Source organism: Nannobrachium achirus, assembly GCF_963921795.1.
Source record: "Nannobrachium achirus genome assembly, chromosome: 22".
In the NCBI taxonomy this organism is placed as follows: domain Eukaryota; kingdom Metazoa; phylum Chordata; class Actinopteri; order Myctophiformes; family Myctophidae; genus Nannobrachium; species Nannobrachium achirus.
This window is the reverse complement of record NC_137829.1, coordinates 9730617-9754942: the sequence shown is the minus strand read 5'-3', so window position 1 is coordinate 9754942 and position 24326 is coordinate 9730617. Positions and strand designations below refer to the sequence as shown.

Genomic DNA, 24326 nt, shown 5'->3' with positions numbered 1-24326 from the left:
AGTCCCCTGCTGCTATTCCAGACCAGTACTGATCCAGGAAAATATCAAACATGTTTGAAAAGAGTCGGGCTACCCCCGATCGTCCTCCGAGCCACTCGGCTGGGCTCCGAGTGGATCTGTGAGACCTCACGCTAGACGACGTTCATGCCCGATTGTCGGGCCCGTTTCAGTCGGTGGCAGCCCGATTGTCGGGAGGGTAATTAAATAGCCCGATTATCGGCTAGTGTGCGGCCAGCTTTAGGCCCACCACACACCAAAGTTTTGACTGGACTGCTTTTATTGGTGTTTTGTCATGTATTCATGTGTCAGATGCATGAAGTGTTATGTCAGCTACACAAACAATTTATATCTCTATCTTTATATCTCTATAAATAAATCACAATCTGCTCATTTAAAGCAATGGATCCACCATCCGTCATAAAAGGTTGTAAATTCCAGTGGTATGCATAGGTAAGCAAGCTACCTACAGCACAAAAGGGGGGAAAATGCATCACACGTCCGTATAGGCCCCTCAGCTCTAGGTTAATTTGTCTCTGCATATTGGTGAGACTGCTCTTCAGAGAAGACCCTGTGGAGGGTACGCATCCTCTATTCATTAATTACCGTAATTAAACAGACTTAAGACTGAGCTTTCCTCCACAGTGCATAGATTATTTTGTTTGTGTCCTGCATACACACCTGTAAACACATTTTTCAGGTGTGCAAAGCACTCAAATCTATTAAAGAATGTTAAGGGTTTTCCTTCAGAAATAAGTACAATTCATATTAGCCTAATTTCAGAACAAATAGCCTACATGTTGGTACATTTCCCCTTACCTGTGCAAAGATATAAGTGAGAGAGGTTGCCTTGCTGAGGTCCATATCTTCCTGCCAAAGATAAAGTGCAGAAACAACAGTGGCACTCTCACTTGCAACAAATAATAGCCGGGGATCCAGTCCCTCAAAATGGGAGAGGACCTGTGATGTTCTGCCACACTTTTTATTTCTGTTTTATCTATTAGTTTGGTCATTAAGGTCCACAGAATGAGAGGCCTGCTCTGAAAACGAACTAACAAAAGTGTGAAAAGTGATGAGTCATGACTTTTCACACTTTTGATTCGTTTTCTAGCCCAAGGAATGTTTTTTGTGCAAAACAAATGCTTGCAATGGATTCAGAATCATGAAAACCCTCCAGTTTGACCCCTCACATGCAGTTTAAAGCAGATGTTTTCTTTTTTACAATATATTTCCTTTCCCGTGTAGTGGAGTCAATGGGACAGTGAATATACAAATGGCCCTAACTTTTTTTCGCGATATTTCCGGCAGAGCAGGCCTCTCATTCTGTGGACCTTAATGACCAAACCAATAGATAAAACAGAAATAAAAAGTGCGGCAGAACATCACAGGTTCAACCCTATTCCTTGAGCTTTTGGGCATGTGGATCCCCGACTATAACCCATGCAAGTTTAAGGCATACGGTACCCTTTTCCACACTCACGATATATGTAGTTACAATTGTTGTACCGCGTGTGAATCACAACACTTAAAGCAGGGAGGATCCAACAGCTAAACAGCAAGTTTATTTTGGTTAGGTTCAGTAACACAGAGATCATGTCCTGAGGGCGAGATGAGGTGATATCAAAATCCCCTGATTGAAAGGATATGGCAATGACAGTATGTGGTGTGCGTGAGTAATGGGTGGGATGAATGGTGTGTTACAATGGATTACAATGTTCAGTGAATAATAAGGGAGTAAGTTACTCTGAACAGCAGAGAGCAGTATTGACCATTCCCAAACGTCAAAGGGAGACCACATCATACTGTATGCACATCCTCCATAATTATGTAATATTCACCAATTGCTCAAAGCACTTTAGTGCTTCTGTTAGCATGTCATTTTAAAACTCATTTTCTGTAGAAATGAAAAACAAAAGGCACAATGAATTTCAACTCATTCTCGTCTTTAATATGCACAAGAGTTGAAAGCATCAATGAGCCACCTTAAAGAGAAGAGTTCAATCTAAAATTTATAAAAAGATATAAACAATCAGAGGCCAAAACGCTGTCTGTTGCTTTTCTTCTATTATCTTATTTAAAACAACTTTTCATTAGCAAGTAAAAATCTTGCAACAAACATAAGCTTGTATCACTTTTAGATACAAGGCAAAGAAATTGTAAATCTTTAAAGTGGCTCGGTCTAGTCGGCTAGTTCATGACTGTACACCCTCCTCTATAGTTTTGTTCATCAGTATTAAACAGCTAGTCCCAAAAACAAGCCTGGGCTGCTTAGAACACACCCACCCGCTACGTTTAAACCCCCAAAACCGTGACCCGCTGCTCCGACCCCCTCTCAGTAGTTAGCAGCCAAACAAGAGGATCATAAGTCTACAAGTCTACATGGCCAGGGCTATAGTTTGGATCAGAGCATTACACCATGACCCTCAAAACCCTCAAGACCAACAGGGACTTGGGGACGGTACGAGTGAACAACCCGTCACCGCAGCTTGGGAAAAAACAAAGCCTTTTCTCCAATTCTTCAGCATGTCATCACAATACATATGCATGTTAAAAAGAAACAAAACAAAAAATATTGCTTGAACAAAAACACCCCCCCCCCTCCCCCTCCCCCTCCCTAATCACCTTTGACAGTAAGAAGGTTATTGTTTTGCAGAGTCCACCAATGACTGTCAGCTGCAGCAGCTTTGTACAGGCTTTATGTAAATATATTCATATATTCATGAGACGGCAAAGAGAGATACACATCACATTTGATTTTGTTGGTTTTTTTTTGTACAACTATTCAGATTGGTGATGACGTGTGACCTCTTCATCAAAAAGTAGTAAAGTACTGTAAAGGTCAGTGGACCTCGACTCCTCAGTAAGTGTAGTCTTCAGTGAGTATCGGTCCCTTTCTGCAGGCAGAGAGCACCAATAGACCTCTCAGACGTGTGCATAAGACTGAAGAAAACAAAACAAAATAAAATAAAATAAAATAAAATGGAACAAAAACATGGAAGCTTCACAGCCTCAGCAGGAAGAAGCCAAACCTCTTGTTCATAAAAAATATATATATATTTATATTTTTAAGGGAGAATTTAAATGGGTTAAAAAAAAAAATAAGAAAGAAAAGAACTTGAAAATCAAATAAGTAATTCAGGTTGATTTCTAGCTTGACATTTCTTGTGTTAGACCCCCATGACGAGTTTCACATTGGTGGGGAACTCCAAGCAGAGTGGTCACTTCCTGCAGGATGTGGCCGACTCTGTGCTGCAGAAATGTATGCCCCGTCGGAGGGGGGGGGGGGGGGGGGGGGCTGGGGAAAAAGGCTACAGCTGACATGTTCCTCTCCTTTCAAGTCTCTGTGCCTTCACCCATTGGTTCCTCCCATGACATGATATCTACATCTGTAAAACAACCTGTTTATTTACTCTGTGTTTTAAGAGAAAAAATCATGACAGAATACGGTTGTGTGTCGAAAGAAATATTCATGGCATTTCTCTTCACATTTTTCTTAAAAACATTAAAAAGTATTAAGCATGATAATTCAACATAAGTCGCACGCAGAAAAGGTGACGTCGTTGAGTCAGGAGTCCCGTCAGTCAGTCTGCCACGGAAAGCTCTCTTTGCCTTTTAGTGGCCCTGCCACCTGGGTGGGCCCTGGGGCCTCCGTGGTGCTTCATGGCTTAGCTCTGGGATTAACTCTTTAAACTGGGCTAGAGAGGGTTATGGGGGTGCCCGGCCACCAGTTATCTATGTGACTAAGTGCATGTGTGTGTATGTTTGTGTGTGTCTGTTGTGTGTCGGTGCATGCACGCACGTGTGAGTGACAGAACACCAGAGGGTCAATCCAGGGGAGGGAAAGCACGAAAATAAACCACAAGAAAAAAGAAAAACAGCAGTATTTCTTTCCCCGAAAGTGATATGATGGCTTCTAACAGAAGTATGCACACAAAGTCTAGGTGTCAAACTATGTAAAAGTGTGTGTGTATTATATATGTGTTCTGTTTTGAAGAATGTGCTTGTGTTTTGTCTTTGTGAATAGTGACATTTGGCAATCAAAAACAAAACAAAAATAACCTTGCCATGAAGGTTTCTCTTCCTTCTGATTTTAATTTTGTGTGAAATCTGGATTCTGGACGCTGGCAGAGACTACCGGCCATCTTCCCAACGCAGGTTGCCAGATTGTAATGGTGTTTAAACGAATGACCAGGACTCCTGTGTCGGGTTGCCATGTTTTGTGAAGGACGACCATTTAAGGAAAAAAAAGAGAAAAGAAAGAAGAACACCCCTAAATGCAGAGGTGGGGTGGGTAAATCCTTCAATAGTGAGTTTCCATGTTGAAGTGAAGCTAGGTATATCCTTCTGTACCAGGTTGCCAGGTTGGAGGAGAGATGGATGAATGTCTGGGGTGATTACAGAGTACCCGTGCAGCTGGTTGAACCAAGCACATCCTGGCTTTTTTCTTTTAGAAATTGAACTCCTTGGTTTGCATGTTGGAAGCCGGATCAAAGTTGAAGGTCCCTCCTTGAGTGGCCTCAGGGATTAAACTGGGGTCTTCGTCGATCTGAGAGCGAAATGACACATGAGGACATTGTGGAAATAAGAACAGCAAACAGCTAGCCATTATGGATATTAGTATCTCAAGATATGATACTTACATCATCTCCTGAAAAGTACTGGTCAATAATCTCAAAGGCTAGTTTGTAGATGTCCTCATTCTCATGCTGCTGCAAATTCTCTATCTTCTCCAAACCTGAGCAGTCAGAAAGACGATGGTTCAGATTCAACTCAAAGAATAGCACACTGGACAATGCTCCAAAAAGTTAGGGGGAAAATCAGATAAGACTCTCCCCTGTAATTTGCACTAACTAAGAAATGACAATACAAAAACATAATTGGACCTGATAAATTACACAATTGATCCAATAGTGAATTAAACACAAATTCAACATTGTAAAAGGCAAAAGAAAAAAGAAACATACAGATATTTAACCAATTTCCCAACCAAAGAAAAAATCTATTTGAAACATTAACAGCAAAAGCTCACAGTTGATTACAGGGGGAATACAGAGTAAGTTAATTTGAGGAGGGTACACCCATCATGACCCATGTGAAGTCAGACACCAACCTCCACACTCCTCTATAATCTCGGCAATGGTGCTGGCTTCATCTCCAGCCATGATGAGGACATTCTTCAGGCCATCCAGGACCACTTGTACCACCTGCGAGTCTTTCACCGACAGCAGGTTACAGAATGGAGGGATCACATTCTGCTCCACGAGGAACTCGACCTGTGCAAACGCACACACTTTATTGACAAGCACTACAAATGCAAATGAATTTGACTTGGTGACAGTTCTCAGGCCATGGCTACACGGGGCTGTATATTTCTGAATCTAGACATTTTTTTGTGCTGTTGGGGCTTGCAGCCACATGAAGCTGGATATTTCGGCCGCGAAGCTGGATATTTTTAAAACCGGATAAATAAGTGGGGAGATTGAAAAATATCCGATTCACTGGATCCGTGTAGACAGGGAACCCGGATATCTCTGAAGGCTTTACTGTGTGTGTGCTTGTTAGACCTAGATATCTTTGTCGTGTGGACCTAGATATTTTTCTATGTGGATATCTGAAAAAAACGGGATATATGAAATATCCAGCTCCCGTGTAGCCATGGCCTCAGTGAAAGACCCTTTTCCCCCCACTTGTATTAGAACGATTCCAACAATTTTATGTAATCCGACAATTTTATGTACTAGTCCAAATATCGACTTGGTATAATAATTGCAACGTAAATATAACATGGTGTATGTCATTCAGTTGGCCATATTGCATATTAGCCTATAATTTGCGTACTGACCAGGTTTATTTCTGTTGACTGTTGTCATATACATTTCTCAATAGGTCACGCAAATGGTTCAAATGGAGTTTGAAGTTACAATGGGTTTGTATAGGAGGGGATGTGTCTGATGAAATGAAAATGGAATATCTAAATACAGAATCGAGCAAACAGGACGTGCTCGCAAAATCAGTAGTAGAATGACTAAAATTGTTTTAAAGTGAAATATGCATTTACGTTATTTTGTCCATCAAGACAATACAGCAGTAAACCTTGTGAAGAATAAGCCAAACCATAGATCACCTGGTCTTTCCTCCCACTGATGGTGAGGTTGCTGATGGCCCACGCTGCCTCCTTCTGAGTGCCAAAGTCACCCTGCAGAGAGACAGGCTGTTGTTAATCCATGCAATGCATTTATTGCAAGGCTTTTATACACCACGGTCAACATGCACTGTAGTCACGTCTCCATAAATACCTACATTTTGCCTGCAACAAAACTAGTTTGTGTGAACCCAGCAGTTTAACCACTTAAACATAAGAGGCAATTTCAGAAAGAAATGAGGGGATCTACAAGCTTTCAATGCATCACCTGGCAACACGCTGAGAGCATGTAGATCAACTATTTTCACTGTTTGGGGAGAAAATGTTCGCCTATAATTACATTAAAAAAATTGGGATGCCACAATAAAAGGCTTACCGGTATCTAAATTATAAGACGTGTCACATGTAGATGGATGGGCATCGATTGCCATGAAATCAGATTCATCTGAAAAAACAGGTTGGGGGATAATAGCCTATGCATGAAATAACTGAAGTAGGTGGCCACTGCCATCCCCTGATGCCCCAAATGACGCCCCTGCACTTAACCCTTTAAAAACGTCTTTGACCAAAGTTCCCCAGGGGTCTATACTAGTAGTAGACCCCATCCTTCTTTCCCCTCTGCACCAAACCGCTTTGCAGAAAATAGCTGATCTATAAGCTCATGAGCTAAATGACAAAAATATCAGATCATGTAGTCGCCAACAACTGCATAGTATTGTCAAGTAACTGAGGCTGATGTACTTTATCAGAACTCCACAGGAGCCCCGCTTTATTAGAACGTGCACAAGCAGTGGAATTGTAGCATGAGAGCATAATAATAATAACAACACAAGGCTGTGAGCGCCAACCACACACTTGACTACCGGCTACTCTGAATGACGTCACATCTGGTTGTAGAGCATTCCTATTGGCTACAACGTCTGTCACTCAACCAGTATAGTTCAATACCTTGACAAGTATAACTAGCATCTATCACAAAAAAAGGATGACGAGAAGGTATACACATTCAGACAAACTCATCGCACCTAAAATTCTATTGGTTTACCATCTATGTAAACATTGTCTAGAATAAACTAGTTAAAATCTTAAGCCTGCTCTACTTGACCACTATCAAGGAAAATCAAGGATCGTGAATAGGTTCAATAATTACATTGTTAGTAATAATATTAAAACTAAACACAAACCTTGGCTAGTTGGTGGATTATCATGGGGATGAGTCCAGCATCGATCACAGCTTGGACCTGCTGTTGGTTGCCAGCTGTAATGTTGGACAGGAACCAGACGGCTTCCTACAAACAGGCCAATCGGACACATTCAAAACACAGCACTACAGAAAAAGCACACCCATCAGAGAAAAGGTATATGAAAGGCACTTCAGTAAAAACAAGAAAGAAAGCCAAACGACCACTGTGGCTGGTAAATTCTTAAATTCCCTGGCAACATATTTCTCCTGCCAACTACATCGAACAGACCTTTAAAATGAAAGTCACCTGTTAAAATCGCTGTAGAATAAACTGACTTACCAGCCACTGCTAAAACTCTACTGCACTTGGCTGGTGGTTAGTTCATTTTAAAAATCACAAACATGCCTCTAGTTTGAAGGCGGTTAAAGGACAACTTTAGTTTTTTACAACAAGGGTTCATATTTTAGATTGTAATTAAAGAATATAATAGATGAGTGTTAAAATTATTTCATTTACTTCTTTCTATGGTTTTAGAGATTCTTATTTCAGTGGTTGGGGGCATGCGTACAAGTGAGTATATATGTTATTTTACACAGAATAAGCCCATTCCCAAGATGCACCGCAACCTTTCATGGTTGGATGTGAATTATGGGGGCTAGAAGTGTTACTGTAAATAGCAATAAAGAAACTGCTGGCTTATTGTGTCTAAAAATACATATTTAGCCTCTTGTACGCATGCCCCCATGCGTACGCATGCCCCACATTTTAGCACGGTAAACGCAATAAAACAATAGAACGAAGCAAATTAAAACATTTTAACACTCACTTTTTCTTTTCTCTAATTACAATCTAAAATATGAACCCTTGTTGTAAAAAAACAAAGTTGTCCTTTAACTGTCACACACAGTCGGGAAATACCCAGCACAGTGTTTTCAAGTTCCACAAGGGATTTAACAAAATAACTGTGAGCTAACGCTGTGGCAATGGATGTGGCGTTCCTGTGGTGGACGTTTCAGCAATATTCTGCTGACCATGTGCAAGTTTGACTAATAATGACAGCTACACCTGACTGACAAAAATATTGGAGAAGAGATCAACTGGATGATAAAATGCAATAAAGTTCTTGTGGTGGACTGCCCCTTTCCATTAGACCCACATTTGTTCGTGTCCAGCTGTACCATTTATATGTCAAACATCTGAAGCCATCAATTACACTTCCGATAAACATCAACATTACTGCCCTCAAACTAGAGGCCTCCATGTAATTCATTTGTGTACAGAGATCTGAGATGGTAGTGTAATGATACCTTGTTGATCTTCTCCTTAGGGTGTGTGAGCAGGTTGGGGAAGTGTGAAAGGACATCACAGTTGAGCACCACCTGTGTCTGTTCGTCTGTTCCCGTTACAATGTTCCCCACAGCCCTCAGAGCAGCCGTCTGCAGGCCGCATACAGACAACAAGATACAAACGGAAAACATTAAATTAATACAAGGCTTCATTTGTTGTTTGGATAGTGTGGTTAAAAAAGTATCAGAATTACAACAAAAAAAAAATCTGACCTGAACTTTGACTTCCTGGTGACTGAGGAGAGGCACGAGGAACGGGACGACACCAGAATCGATGACCATCTGGATTTGCTCGTTGCCACCGTCCGTGAGATAGGACAAAGCCCACACAGTGTCTACCAAGATCTAATCATAACACACAAACGTTAATATCATGTGCTACTGTGACTGCACAGCACTTGTAGAAGCTGCTGGCAACGTAAAAAAAAAAAAAAACATTAATGCTCAGATACTTACATTTATATCCGTGTGGTATATTAAAACACAGAGGGCAGGGAGAATCTGTTGAGAGAGAAAAAGAGAGAAGTAGGTAGTGAGTGGGTGGCGGAATGGAGGTGGAGAAAAATAAAAAGGGGCGGGGTGCACAAAGCTGTCAGAAGCAGACTTCAGACATAGCCTTGACTGCTTTTATAGCCAGACATTTTTTTCTAGGCGATGAGGCTGGGTTGGCTGAAGAAACGACACTCGACTCAGCCTGAATTCAGAGATGCGAGTTAACCGAGCCATCTGGCTGACAGGGACAGACACACGGCAGACACACTACAGTCCTACCTCTTGTACAGTCTCCATGGGTGGCGGTGGGTCCTTGTTGCGGCAGAGGTTGACGATGACCCAGGTGACGTTACGGAGGAAGGTGATGGGAATGGAGGGGTTGATGAAGGAGAGCAGAGGCTTCACCACACCCAGTGAGATGACATAATCCCTGCACTGAGGGCCGTCGCCTGGGCAGGAAACAGGGCGCAACGTCAGCATCAATCAGCCCAAATATTGTATGCCCATCATCCCAAATATTCTATGCCCATCATCGCAGCTTAAGGACAGAGAGGAGGACACCACTCACCTATAATGTTTCCTAAAGCCCATACGGCCTGTTCACAAACGTTCTGGTGGGGGGAGTGGAGCAGCCGCAGGAACAGAGGTACTGCATCTGGGCAAGAGACACACAGCTGCCATCAACACCAAACAAAGCCAGAACAAAACATCCACACACACACACACACACACACACACACACACACACACACACACACACACACACACACACACACACACACACACACACACACACACACACACACACACACACACACACACACACACACACACACACACACACACACACACACACACACACACACACACACACACACACACACACACACACACACACACACACAAAAGTGCCTAATACATGGCATGAAGCTAAATTCAATCTCATGATTGACAATTTAAATGATGATGTTTAGGTATTATCATTCTAAGCCTCTACACACAGACAACCAGTTGAAGAAATCACAGATTGAGGTTTTGAACCTTTGCTTTTATAGATAGATTTTTATCCCACGATTTTGTAACCCTTTTTTTCACCCAGTGCCCAATTGCCTAAGCTGTAATCTTGGTTTCTGCTCTCCCTATGCCACGCCTGGGGAGCCCCGGCTGGCCAGGGGGAGGCAGTATAGAAACCAGGATTACTGCACGTTTTTGTTAGGCGACAGGGCTACCAACTGCGCCACCGTGCCCCCTATTCTATTTCTAGTTTGACCACTTCAGATAGTCTTTGATCTTAAAATAGCGAATAACCAAAAATAGCTACAAGCTCACAACACTGTTGTAGATCTGCTATTTTCGGTGCACGACTTGCTTCCCAAGAAGCCATGTTGGCTTCTATGGAATTCAAAAGACGGAAATCAGTTGTGGCCACTGAGAGCTTTAATCCATGCTAATACTCCCAGGCCATGACGTTGCTCATGTGTGACTGTAAAAGCACATTGTAATTCTGCTTTATTGTGGCGAGGACAAATAAACAAGCAGCTGGGTGGATGGTAGACGATACACGACGACCGTAGGGATAACAGGAGAGAGAGTGAGAAAGCACAGGGTCAACTTACTGGATTTGACCACAGCCTGAGTCTGTTGTGATGTCCCAGAGGCAATGTTGGTCAGGGCCCAGGCTGCCTCAAACTGGAGGGACGGACTGGATGAGAATGGATGGAAAGGCAGGAACGGCAGGAACAGTGAAAAAGATAACAGAAATGTAGTACGTTTTGTTACTTTCTGTGAATAGAATTATAATATACATCTAGTCTTGAGGCAAACCTTCCCTTCCTCCTGCATCTCCTTCGGAACACCAGTAACAACCCTGTCAATATAATTCCGCCACTGGCTATTGGTTGCTAAATGAAGTTGTGAATGAGTATATATGTATATCCAACACGACTCACTTGCAACCTTTTTTGGGCAACTTTCATAAATGAAACGTCTTGCTTTGATAATGTGAAAACCAAGCTTCGCCACAGCAGTGGCAACGCGGTTGAAAAACAGGGCCTGTGTTTAGACGTTGCAACTGACCATACCAGAGTGTCCAGCATACCAGAGTGTCTGCAGCTGTGCTTAAGGGGGAACACAGTATAAAATAGACCCATGTTCCATTCTTGAGTTAATATGACAGATTAGGAACACAATTGAACTCAACTCTAGGTGGCAGTGTCATCTTACTATTACTTCAAACTGACACATATGAGTGACATGAGGAATTGCAACATTCCAATGTAAATGAAAAGTCCATCAATATTGAGTTTCCCTTTGCGTAAACAGCAAACACTTGAAATCTAATAATAACATACGCTGTCCAAGGCTCGAGCACATTCATATTTAGCATTCAAATCATGCGAGTTTCAAGACAAATACCTTCAGCCTTCCTACCAGCTGATACACATTTGATTTATAAACAAAGGGCTACTTGTGAATCTCAATGTTTAAAAAAAAACATTTATATAAATCATGAAAAAAAGAAATGCCCCAATTAATTTCTTCACACAAAACATACCCTTCTTCTGATATTATGTTCTGTAAATTAGGTCTGGGTGATAAGGACAAGAAAACATATATATTAGACCAAATAGCCCGATATTGATATTCAGTTGATGTTCCTAGAAAGGGAAAATAGCAGATCTACGTACAAGTTCACAACAATGCCACCCGTTGAACTTGTAAATAACCCATATGAGAATTTGACAATTTCTGAAAATACTAAATAGGACTTAAAGATAAAAACAAGAAAAGACAACACTTATGTCATATCATGATAGATATCCATAATCCTAGACAATATCACAATACTGATATACATTATACAGTGCACACAGCACAGCCCTATTATACAAATGGCATTAACTTTCCGGGTCTTGGTTCATAATGTCATCTATAGCGTTCAGTGATGTCATTACGTGCGCATCCCGCATCAAAAACTCATTCAAGTCACCCAGGGACTCATTCATGTCATGGTCCTGGGGTCCCGGGGATGCGCCTCCATTGGAGTCCATGTTAAAATAATTTACCGCGTTGCGGTAAAAGAAAAAAGAAATGTCCACAGACACCACCATAGTTCATGGGTGAAAGCATCCTATTTCACCCTACGTTAACACAAATAAAATCCACATAGAAAGTCTTAAACGGGCGATAGAAACGTCAATGTTTTGATTCCACCGACGTCCGATGCCATTTTGCGCGTAAACTTTATAATGAGGACTCAAAAAACTTTTCTGGGACCCATTTGAATGACCACCTGTGGGTCCCGGGACCCATTACATTGAAAACCTAGTAACATCACTGAGCGTTAATGCCACCTAAGAAACTATGTAAGTTTCCTCTAAGATGGCATAAGCCTTTTTTTGTCCAGGCAGATTGGTCTGGTTCCAGGCTATAAGCCTACATGGGACAGTTCACTGACTACAACGGTATACTGCGACATGGGATAAAAATAATAATAACTTCCCAAAATTGTCCAATTCCTTTCTTTTATGTGACACCATCCGTCATGGGTCGCCATAGTAACATCCTTACAACTCCCCAAGTCCTTCCAACCCCTGATCGCACCTCCCCCTTCCAGAACACAAGGTCCTGGGAACAGGGGAACTCCGAGGGACAGGAATGCCGTTTTATTTGGCTTGGCCTGGACAGAGAAGGTCCAGTGACTTCCCTGTGCCCATTTGCACATGTGTTCGCAGGAGTGGACGCGCACTTGTGCAATGAATGTACGTACACTCAATGCAGCATCTATAATCTACAATCTACATCGCGTAGATTGCTGCGTCACGGACCATTGCCTATATACAGTATGTGCTCAAGTTGATGTGTCTGTTGATAAATAACAGCTGTTCTACGGATGAAGTTGACAGAGGGGCAAATTAATGCTTGGAAGTGGACTTACTTATCATCCCTCTCCAGACATTTGACTAGTATAGGCAGGATCCCAGACTTTATCAAGTCATCGATAGGGGGGTTTCTGTCGCTGGAGAGCAGTTTTCTGACAAGAGAAATGAAAGACAAACACATGTTGAGTTCATCGTGTATAGATCATTAATCTGTGTGAGTGAGCCAGTGAGTGAGTGAGTGATGTGTCCTGACCTGGCAGCCTGTACGGCACTGAGCTGGACAACTGCATTATCACTGGTGGCGTTCTTCAGAGGATGAAATAAAATGACATGTTAGAATATTACAAAATCAACATGCAGAAAGGGCTCTGCGTTGTTAGAAGATGTGATTTTATTCGTTTTTTTATATTATTCATAATATATTTGTGTAACTCTTCTACATTCATGCTTTGAATAAAAAAGAAAGATGTGACCACAGAATCAGACGGATGTCCTGATATTGAGGCTTACCTGTAAGATGGCATCAAGCGTAACATTTTGCTGCATAGGGAGAAATGGGAATAAATATTTAACATATATATATATCACCATGTTTATCATTATGAAATGTCTGTCACCTCACCTGCTGACTAAAGGCCCTGACTATGAAAGAATGAGAAGGGAGTGATCCAGATACACACTCTCATGCACATATTACGTGATTTCCCTATGAGAGCTGCTGCTGCCCTGTAAGCTCATACAGTCAGAATGCCATGTTAATTAGGGGTGCAAACAGTCAATCAAACAAAATTGATTTAATCAAGTATTAAATATAATAGATTTTCAAACAGTAAATTGCATATCTGCACGCTCACATTTATTAGGCAATATCAGACTACTCGGTTCGGTTGATAATAAAAAAGGATTCCAAATGTTTGTCAAAATGTCAAATGCACTTCAATTATTTGATTAATCAAAAAGCAATCAATAGAATAATGGCTAAGAAGATAATTGATAGTTGCAGAGCCAATTAATCATTAAGATACATCATAATGCATTGGCTTATAGCACAGGTCATCCCTCATCATTTCATTAAGCTAGTGAAAGGCTTTTCACTCAAGAGACGTCAGGGGGCTTTTAGAGTTAAGTACATTTCCCGGGTTTACTACACCACTGCACTCTGGACACCTCCATCAGTCTGGAAAGGAATGGGGGGGGGCTTCTGGGACACCAGAGGGGACACTAAAATGACCTTCTGCACAAGACAGAGCGCGCTGATTGCATTCTTTAGTGTAGAGGTAGAGAAACTTTTTGTGGGCTTTTCAAGATCCAAACGCACAAAAAAAGATATCTGGTGTAGAGTGAAAAATCAAACCTCGGTTCGAAGTGGAGCGGTGAATCTGAGCAGCTATACCCTGTGTGTGTTGCTAAATGCCTAAACTGTAAACTGTAAACTGTGCCTGTGAGTGAGTGGGTGAGTGTGCCTGGCCTGCACAAAACAGCGCCCCTCCTTTAACTAGTGTGTTGTGTGTGGCCACTCAAGGTATTGCCAGGCTACGGACACGGCCAGCCAGCCAGCCACCCACCCAGCCACCCAGCCACCCACCCACGGACATACCCACGGACATACCTGTCTATTGGGAGCGCTTTCACCGCTCCAAAAAAACTGTGTACCAAGTACAGTTGCAACTCTGTTTTACTAAGTATACAGAGGGTTTAAGTGGTTAATGGTTATGAATGTCTTTGCTATATTTTACAGCAGGAGATGTTAAATATGCATAGGCCCACCATGCCATTATGCAGTAATCTATTGCTGGACACAATCTATTACACAATCTCCTCACTGTCATTCTTTCACAGTTGGTTATTGTTTGTTCACCAAGAACTCGTACCCGTTTAGAGTAGGCCTTTAGTTAAAAATGTAATCTGGAACTTATTGTATTACATTTTTTTGTAATAATGTTTTCATTTAGTTTCAGCAACTTATGCAATCATCATATATTCTAAGAAAAGAGATCCTACAAAATGAGTACTCGCAAAAATGCATTGCAGATCTAAAGACAAAGTAAAAAGCAAACATTAAATGTTGATGATTGTGGATACATGCTGAATTCCCTCTAAACTACTTTTTAGCCACAAAGGGAATTAAATACTGTTAATTAGATACTGTATCAAACTAATCTATAAAACTTGCTTTCACTTTGCATCATTGTTTTGCTTTCAGTGCCCATTAACACAATGGAAGCCAAGGTTTCTAACATTTCTAGCTGTTGCTGGTGCCGCCGTTCACTCACGCTTTATTTTGAAGAGCCTCGGAAGCTTCGTGCGTGTGCACGTGAGTGTCCGCTGACGATTGAGGAAGATAATCCATTTGTTTACAAACGCTCGCGAAACTAAAATCCAAACCTGGGCCGACCATCGCGGTAAAGTGTCGCCGTGAAAACAATCAGATCTCTGCTTCCCTGGCGTTCTTTGCACCTTATTCAGAGATAAAGCCCTTTTTATGTTTCAGCATAGAATGGAAGTGTATGCAGCCTAGACGATCCATTTTGCTTCTGTGCGTGTCATGTTAAGACATATGCACCAGCGTCTCTCACAGGGTACACAGGACAGATGCAGCTGCACGTAACCAAGTTAACCCTTTGTCTCGTTGAGAGACGAGACAACTTAGTTTTGGCACAGCGACCTCCAGTGGCCGTATCTCGTTACTGAACGAGTTTGGCCCCCAAGTTGTTAAGCAAACTGATTTCTGTATTGTAAACGGAACTCAGCATGGTGCAGTACCACAAACCACAGATAGTACACAAGATGTTGTCAACTTGTGAAACTTTTCCAAAACGTATACAAAACACACACTTACTCCTTTGAAGTCTGAGTCGACATCAGAGTCCTCCAGACTCTCCTCTTGTGGGACGTTTCGTTTTTTCAATAGGTGTTCATCTCGTTTGTTCTGACAGAGACACAGCAGGAGAGATGGAAAGCTTTATTAATGCATTCTATCAGAAAAAACAAACAAACAGCTGATCTAGAACTGCTTAGAACCAAAGAAATTGTTGCCCGACTTTAAATGTGTTAAGCTGGTGGACTCTAGCTCACTCGTAAACAACACTAACTGCTCGGATAGATATCTACATGCTGGCTCACTCCAAAGAGAAATGAGCTCGCTCACACAAATCAGCACTCAGCAGGAGGAGTAAAGACAAAGAGAAAGGGGAAACACGGAGGCACCGTTGAAAAAGGCCTTGAAACACATCTGTATTCACACACACACACCGGCACCAGTTCTCAGGGCAAATGAGTCAGTGGTAGGACGAGGAGGAGGAGATTCCCTTGGCCTACATTCCAGTGCGTCGTGCTGACGTGCGTCACCGATGACTAACCGGGCAGCGCAATGCTTCTCTCTGCTCTGTTCAAGCAGAATGGAATGTGCTGGACTGAGGACCAACTCAGCACTAAACAGCACTGACGCTCTCGCTCTGACTCGTAATGCCCCCGACTGTCCGTGCAGTCGTGCACCACCCCCCTCCGACTCCACTCAAACCTCTAATATTGTTCTACACTAGAGGTTCGCGGCCCTTCGGGCCGCTCACATCTAGAGTCCACGCCCCGCTTAAAAATAAATAAATAAAAGCTCTCTCTCTCTCTCTCTCTCTCTCTCTCTCTCTCTCTCTCTCTCTCTCTCTCTCTCTCTCTCTCTCTCTCTCTCTCTCTCTCTCTCTCTCTCTCTCTCTCTCTCTCTCTCTCTCTCTCTCTCTCTCTCTCTCTCTCTCTCTCTCTCTCTCTCTCTCTCTCTCTCTCTCTCTCTCTCTCTCTCTCCCCCCCCTCTTGTAACCTGAGACTCTCTCTCGCGAATCAGCGGAGGGCTGTGCCATGCATTCTACCGACAGCGGAGCTAGCTATGAGTTGAAGTGGATGTAAAGGGGGGCGTGTATGGCCTTCTACCGACATCGGAGCTAGCTATGAGTTGAAGTGGATGTAAAGGGGCGTGTATGGCCTTGGAAGTGGGATGCGGCTCTAAGAAAAATGTAATAGTAGATAGTGTACCTACTACCTAGTACAGATGGGGGGCAGGCCATGACTTCAAAGTGTTATGTCCATACTTGTTTAGCAGATGCGTGAATCATCATCCCCAGGTATATTGTCATGTCTTCTCAAATGATTACTCAAAAGGTTAAGCGACTTAACAGTCGACATGTTTTATGTCATCATTTACTGACATTACTCTAACACAGATGAAAGCTTGGCCAATGGAGATAAAAACAGGTAATTTTGGTGAGTTATGACACCGTTATGAGTTATGACACAAGATATAATTTAAAAAAATAACAGACCAATATTCTCAAATATCTAAATGACTTCATGGGGATTGCATTCCACCAACCTTTTGCACAGCAAGTGGTTTGTCTAGGAATTCACAAACCGTCTAAGAAATCACATGAAGCACAAAGGTGTTGTGCTTCAGAGACCCACTAAGTCTATTAGTCCATTTTGGGAGGCTGCTGTGCTCCGTCTCATATCTAGAACAGTCTCTTCAGTTTCCAAGACAACTTAATCTGTCCTTGACTGGAAATGTGTGGCATCAGACAGCCACTGAGATATACACTCCACTTTTAACAGGTACACCTGTTCATTAATACAAACAACCTAATCCTCCCAACAGAGTGATTCAAGATTGGATGCAGAAAGGTCCAACATCAGAATGAGCAGGTGACGTGATCTATCATCTAAGGGACTTTGACCGTGGTATGATTGTTAGTGCTAGCAGCATCGCAGAAAGAGCTACCCTCTTGTACAGCACTGGATCTCAACGAGGCGTCTGGGGAAGGTGGGGACCCCCAGGTGTCCTTGAAGGGGGTTCCCCAGCTAAATGAAAGACAAACCAAATTGAAACTTATGTGTCTGTGACTCAGAGGGTGTACAAACAGAACGAAATGGACCCGTTAAGGGTCCATATGTTTCTGTACAGTCTAGATTGCGGTCCCACAGATAAATAGAAATATATCAAATGGAGTTCTGTGACATAAGTCCTTGAAATCAAAAAGGTTTATAATCACAGCTTTACAGCGAGTAGTTTAGTGAGAATGAATATACCAACATCCAGTCACCCCCTTAATGAGAGGTGATTGGAAGGTGACACCTGCTTGATACTAAATAGGTGTGTGTACCATAAAGATGGCCACTGAGAGGATAAAACATTTGACTTGGCAGCAGTGAAATAGTTACACCTCGACCTGTAACTTATCTCTGGCACAGACTCAAAGTCAGACGCAAGGGATAGCCTCATCTACCACACACTACCCATTCTTGCTTTCTCGCTCACTCTTCGCTGACACTACAGAAACGGAGAACAAATGACACTGCAAAAAGTAAATCGATGTCATGTGGGCACATTTTGAGGGGGGGGTCCTTTATCAGAGAAAGGATTGAAAAAAGGTGTACATGCACAAAAGTGCAAGGCTTTAGATGGTCTATTTATTTTCAGAAAATATTTTCAGAAAATAAAAACTGATGATGGGGTACAGGGACCAACTTCAATGTGGCATGCCTGGCATCAACTTAGTAATACAGTATGATCTAAAATTCATAAGATCAGAGAGATAAAAAAAAACTTCTCCAATACATGATTACAACAAGAAATGTTACGAAGTTATTTGTTGATAACATCCTAGCAAGCTTTATTCCAGAGTTCTAGACACAGCTGTAACTAGACAATGAAGTAGACCATGTGAAGCACCCGTTGTAGTATGTTTTAAAGCCTTGGAGATACTGGCTTCTAGCTTTGAGGGACTAGTTTTGAAAATTGTGCAATGTGTAATTTGTGTAAACAATTTAAACTATTACAAAAATATAGCAATCAAATAGGAGTTGCATTTTAGGTGGATACTGGATATACCATAAAAACTGCAACAGACAAGCAAAGATCATAAACAAGATGTGTCCAAATAAGAGTTTCTACTGATTCTGTCCATCAGCAATATATGACACTTTGAGGTCCTTTGCTGCAAGTTGCAACAACATCCATGTTGCTTCCAATGGCTGAAAACTTCTTCCCAATCTGGGCAAAGGCAAATTATCCTACCAACATCATCATCATTCACTTTTGGTCCAGGTTGTGTGTGCAGACTGTGCATGTGTGGCTACATGGGATTTGTCACATAAAAGCATGTGGAGTGTAAGCTATATTTGAGTTTTTCTTACTTTATTAATGCAGTAATTAAGTCACATCCATTTGGTACTCAAAGCAACTTAAAACACCCAAAGAATAATCTACACATAACTTTGAGTTCCAGAAAATATTCTGGTTGGTTCTCACCTTTCTCAGCTCAACTGTCACTTCATTTCGATGTCTTCTCATAGTCTGTAACACAGGAACACACACAGAAAATTAAACAAATGAAACAGTCTTTTAAGCAATAATATATAAGAAGAGAGAGTTCTTTACCGTCATTATTGCCATGAAAGTGATGCGGTTATGAATGAGGCATTTGAACAAATGCAATTATCATCACTGATGTAAAGAACAATAAAGAACACCATCTCGTGTTATATTTTGATTTTACAACAGTTTCCAACAATATTCAACAAAGTATAAACATTATACATTAATGGTGAAAACTAGCAAGTTTGTAAAGCACTAGTTCCTTGTACACTTAAGAAAGACTATCAAAGCAAGTAATCAACGTAAGATTACTAGACACATAAGCATCTCCCTTACCATATAAACACAAACAGTGATGAAACATATTTCATTTGAGATGTGCGTTTATCTTTATTTTAGCAATGCTAGGAGAGCATACTGTATTTAAACCAATGGAAATGCATAGCTGGAACTATCTATTCATAAAAGCTTGCATAAGAGGAACTAAAGATTTCTGTATGAATTAGATTATCATAATTAATCAGAATTACATGAGCTCTTGAAAACTCCCTCCCACTGCCCGTTACCTGCCTTAAACCACATAGCTTCTCTCAGCTTACGGTAGGTGACCCAAAGTTGTATAAGAGCTTGCAAATTCCAACTATGACATGACTTTCGAAACAATTGTGTTTTGTTCTTACCAAGAACCTGTTCTTGGAAAAATATCACTAGCAGTGACAGTGACAGCAGAGTAAGAATCAACAACGTGATTCTGACTTGGTTTATATAACAATACTATTAACCATTATATAGTATCTTACAAAAGACCAACTTGCATAAATCATATCACAAAGCAGGCAAGTAGCTCAATTTAGCTTTTAACAATGACAAATAGGGCATCAACTTTGTCCCAAAACATGTCACAGGCACAGCAGGTGTGAGCGTAAGAAATCAAATCAATTGACCTGTTAAATAGATGGAATAAAAACAGAATAAGCATGAAAAGGTAAAACTGCTTGGCTATATGGTGTGTTCATACATTTGTTTACAGTCCATCCAGAACAGTTTGAGATGGTCTCAGTCAGATCTTGTGACTGTTTGCTGCAGTTCATATTGCCTTCCTAAATAGCCTCTTACGTAATCAGGGCCAGTCATAACTAACTCAGGAGGCTGAGGAGTGGAGAGGTGTCTCCCCAGCCACCACAGAAGAACACAGTCATGACATCTGACTGAAAATAATTGACTGACCAAAGGCCCCTTCTCCAAATGCAGATCATAGCCTGACTGTCAATCTGTAAATTAGGGTAGCAGGGTAGTTTGACTGATGTACGCCAGACCTAACTGTGTTTGACATTCGTTGCTGTACCCATGCATGGACTGACACAACTGTCCAACACAACAATTACATCCTGAATCTTGAAAGTCCAGTCACCAACAGACAGGTGACACTTCAATGCCAAATGATTTAAATGTTGTCCAATCTCACTCTTAATGATACATGACTGACCTAACATTCAATTACAGAAACATAATATGCACAGTAACCGTAATAATGAAGAATGATTCATCTCTAAGCCTTGGCCAGCAAAACTGAAATAATTCTAATTAGGCTAAATCCCATTGTAGAAATGTCAGTGCTATTGTCTTTGTTTACACTTTGGAAAACTTAAATTCATAGCATAGGCTCTAGCAAGTCGCCTGAAATAGTATCAGGAATGCATTTGGCTATGTTTGTCTGTCATAGTAGTAGCCATGTGCTCATCACACTGGTGCGTTTCAAAACAACAAACAGTGGTTCAGTTTATGGTGAGACTGACAATACAGATAATGAAAACAATGTTTACACTAGTATCTATATTGTCTCTTTTCACTTATATTAGAAGAGACACGTACAGCATCTTCGATTAAGCCTCTTTTCTATAAGCATGCATAACTAAACTTTCTCAGACATTATCAGTACAGCAGAAAAATAACTGCATAATATTAACTTTTGACTTTGGCGTGAGGCTATAATGTTTTGAATTTCAACAAGCAGGGATCTATGTGGGCCAAAGGCTCAGGACGCCTTACCCTTAACCACCTAGATTTTAAATAAATCTAACAGACAGACATAATCTATTCGAATGCGAACGTATCGTCAAAGCATGCTATAAATTGTCACGAGGAACGACAATCCCGTCAATCTACCGTACAGATGTGCCGATTGACTAGCCTACTCAGGTCAGTGAGTGCATATTTGCCTGAGACACAATACAAGACGTCTACCGGTATGAGGTTTACAACCAAAGCCATTCATGTGTCGCCTGTGTCAACATTTGTCATTATGTTCCAATGTTGCACGGCTTGCACCATTAGTTGAATCTATATCCAACATTTTATTTAGATTACGGTATAAGGTTTATAGTATTCAGTAGTAAACGGCTACCATTGGTATTGCTATGGTGCGTGCTAGTTATTCTGTTACAGATCTAAATTGCCAAAAGTGGTTTTGTGACTGACTGGGATTGGCGGCACGTTTGATGAACAGCCGGTACATCCGCATACACAGCAACATCATAGCCAGGTTGCTACAGTTTCTACATCTTAGCTGACAGTTTGCTTTGCTAAATGTAGCGGCTCTGACCTACAGTAAAAATGCCAGGGACAGTCCGTGACGTCACAACCAATCAGAGCGTGTAGCCTCTGTAGTTTCATCGACCCCTGCCCATTCAGTATTGTTAATGTGTACTTGGTGGTCGGGCCGACAAAATTGATGTATTTTCACCTTTAAATGTAAAATGTATATTTTCTGTCAGGGAAAATAGTTGCTTCGACATTCAATAACGGCGAGGTTTTGCGGTTGGGTTCAAGGCAAACGTCCTGAAGCACTTTCCCTAGCCGGTGCTTTAGTTGTGACATCACTGTCGGATCCTAGGTATCAAGTAGCTCATCTGATTTGCTATTGCTAACAAGGAGGGGCTGCTGTGTTAGATCTGTAATGAACTCTTGTAACAGTTTTCTCGTAACGCAAGTCAGTAAAAAAAAACATGTTGAATAAATATGACAATTTAACTTTATTGAATAGTGTTTGTTGACATTAGCTAACTACCTCCCGTAGAACAGTGGTTCTCAACCAGTGGTCCGGGGACCACCAGTGGTCCTTGAGGGGGTCCAGGTGTCCCCAGATAAATGATGGGGAGTTGGTAGGTAACCATATGGATTGTTTAAACATCTGCATTACTTCTACAAGAAGTCTACATAATTAGAAAGTGTAGAAGAATTGTTATTTTGATCAACTTTTGCCTGTTATCTCTCCCATTGGCACCACATCAATACAGCATGGAATTGTGGACAATCTTATCCAACGACAACAAAAATATTCAAAGTTTTGGGTCTGAGAGGCTAAACCTCATCCTATGGTGGTCCGTGGCTCAAATGCCGAATAAATAACGGACCTTGACATGAAAAAGGTTGAAAACCACTACTGTCAGTAGAACAGCAAGAAGGTAGACCAGGGCCCTGTCAGTGGCAGCCTCGCCGCTGTTAATGCGCTAGCTCACCAGCTACAGCCACCTAGTTAGCGAGCAGTGACAGGAATATCCCTGTCACACCAATTCCGTCGACAGTTGGTTTTTCGGTGCCAGTTTAAGCGTTAAACAACGACCGGACGATAAAATGCCGGTGGCGAGGGCGTAGCGAAGTAAACCGCCGTAACCACCATGACGAGTGTGACATAACAATTGCTTATAGATAGGCCAATGGCGACTTTTTGAGCACCCGCGACAGCTAGCTAGCATAAGCCTTGCTCTGGTCCATATCCTTAACGCTAAGTCATCGATGATCCCTGCGCCCGCAGGAAAGGCTGCGCACCTTCTCGTCTGTAGTCTAAATAAAAGATACAGTTTCGCTACTCACCAAAATAAAGACGGATTTAGGGAGAGGAAAGCCTACTTCCCTTAGTGGGAAAACTCTGAGCACCCCACCTCACGTCTAAAATACACTTTTTAGCCAGAAAAGAAGATATCTCACCGGAAGGCAACATCCGGTCAATAGAAATTTCTATTGACAAGACCTGTAGAGGGCGGTGTGGAGTAGCTAAAACTTCAGGTGAAATTATGTATTTTTGGGCAAATAAAATGTATTTTAGACGTGAGGTGGGGGCTCCGAGTGTCCCCACTAAAGACATTGGGCTTTTGACATCTTAGAACCGTCTTTGTTTTGGTGAGTAGCGAAAGTGTATTTTTTATTTTTACTACAACAAGAGGCTGAGCAGCCTGGGCTACCGCGGCTGTGAGCGCAAGGATTCATCTGTGACATAGCATTAGGGAGAACTCCTTCTAGCGCTATGGACCAGAGCTAGCTAGCATTTAGCCAAGAGTTGGCTGGCTGGTAAGCTGCAGCCGGGGCCAGGATCCCCCGGCGAGGCCCAAGAACTGAAGCTTTACGTCTAAAAAAAACCACACACACAGCATGATCCGTTTGGTCACCATCATCATGTTTACGTCCCGACTCACCTCGACATCGCGTCCCTTGTTTTTGAAACTCTTGATGCGGTGGTTTTCCGAGCCGGCGTTTTCTGCCATGGCTGTATAGGGTTTTGCTGTTAAGTCCGGCTTTAGGGATCCGCCGTTAAAGACTGTGCTCTTCTGCTGCTGGCTCCAGGAAGGGGGCGGAAGACGTAACACATCGCAGAGGGAGAGGAGGAGCTCCGCATACCTCCTCCGATTGTCCTGATTTCCATGGGATCCGCGACGCATTCATAATAATACATATGATATGACATATTTCATAAGCTAGGTAGGCAGTGGTGGAAAAAAGTAGGCACATATCTTACTCAAGTAAAAGTTTCAATACTGCAATATAGAAATACCAAAAGTAAAAGTACTCAATATGCAGAGTGTCCCATTTCAAGTTTTCAAATCTTTTGAAATAGCAGATCTACAAGCAAATAAACGTAGTGGACTAAAA

The 24326-nt window shown here is 41.8% G+C and overlaps 1 protein-coding gene across 1 annotated transcript; it reads right to left on the bottom strand.

Moving 5' to 3' along the window:
- Nucleotides 1–1632: 1632 nt before the first annotated feature.
- Nucleotides 1633–23979, bottom strand: kpna3 (karyopherin alpha 3 (importin alpha 4)). The gene is made up of 17 exons (XM_080752990.1): nucleotides 23873–23979; nucleotides 19335–19379; nucleotides 15882–15971; nucleotides 13553–13582; nucleotides 13296–13348; nucleotides 13099–13194; nucleotides 10778–10863; nucleotides 9730–9816; nucleotides 9441–9610; nucleotides 9126–9170; nucleotides 8883–9014; nucleotides 8631–8759; nucleotides 7324–7428; nucleotides 6122–6193; nucleotides 5108–5270; nucleotides 4638–4732; nucleotides 1633–4543 (listed from the first exon to the last, which is right to left on the bottom strand). Exons 1-17 carry the CDS (start codon nucleotides 23939–23941, stop codon nucleotides 4445–4447), a joined length of 1566 nt encoding a protein of 521 aa, XP_080609116.1. The 5' UTR covers nucleotides 23942–23979; the 3' UTR covers nucleotides 1633–4444.
- Between the last annotated feature and the right edge of the window lie 347 nt (nucleotides 23980–24326).

Excerpts from the sequence above, each read along its gene's own strand:
- kpna3 (XM_080752990.1), bottom strand. The coding sequence starts at position 23,941 with ATGGCAGAAAACGCCGGCTCGGAAAACCACCGCATCAAGAGTTTCAAA. Across the intron at positions 19,380-23,872 it reads ACAAGGGACGCGATGTCGAG|ACTATGAGAAGACATCGAAA; the intron begins GTGAGTCGGGAC and ends CCTGTGTTACAG. Across the intron at positions 5,271-6,121 it reads TCAGTGGGAGGAAAGACCAG|GTCGAGTTCCTCGTGGAGCA; the intron begins GTGATCTATGGT and ends GCGTTTGCACAG.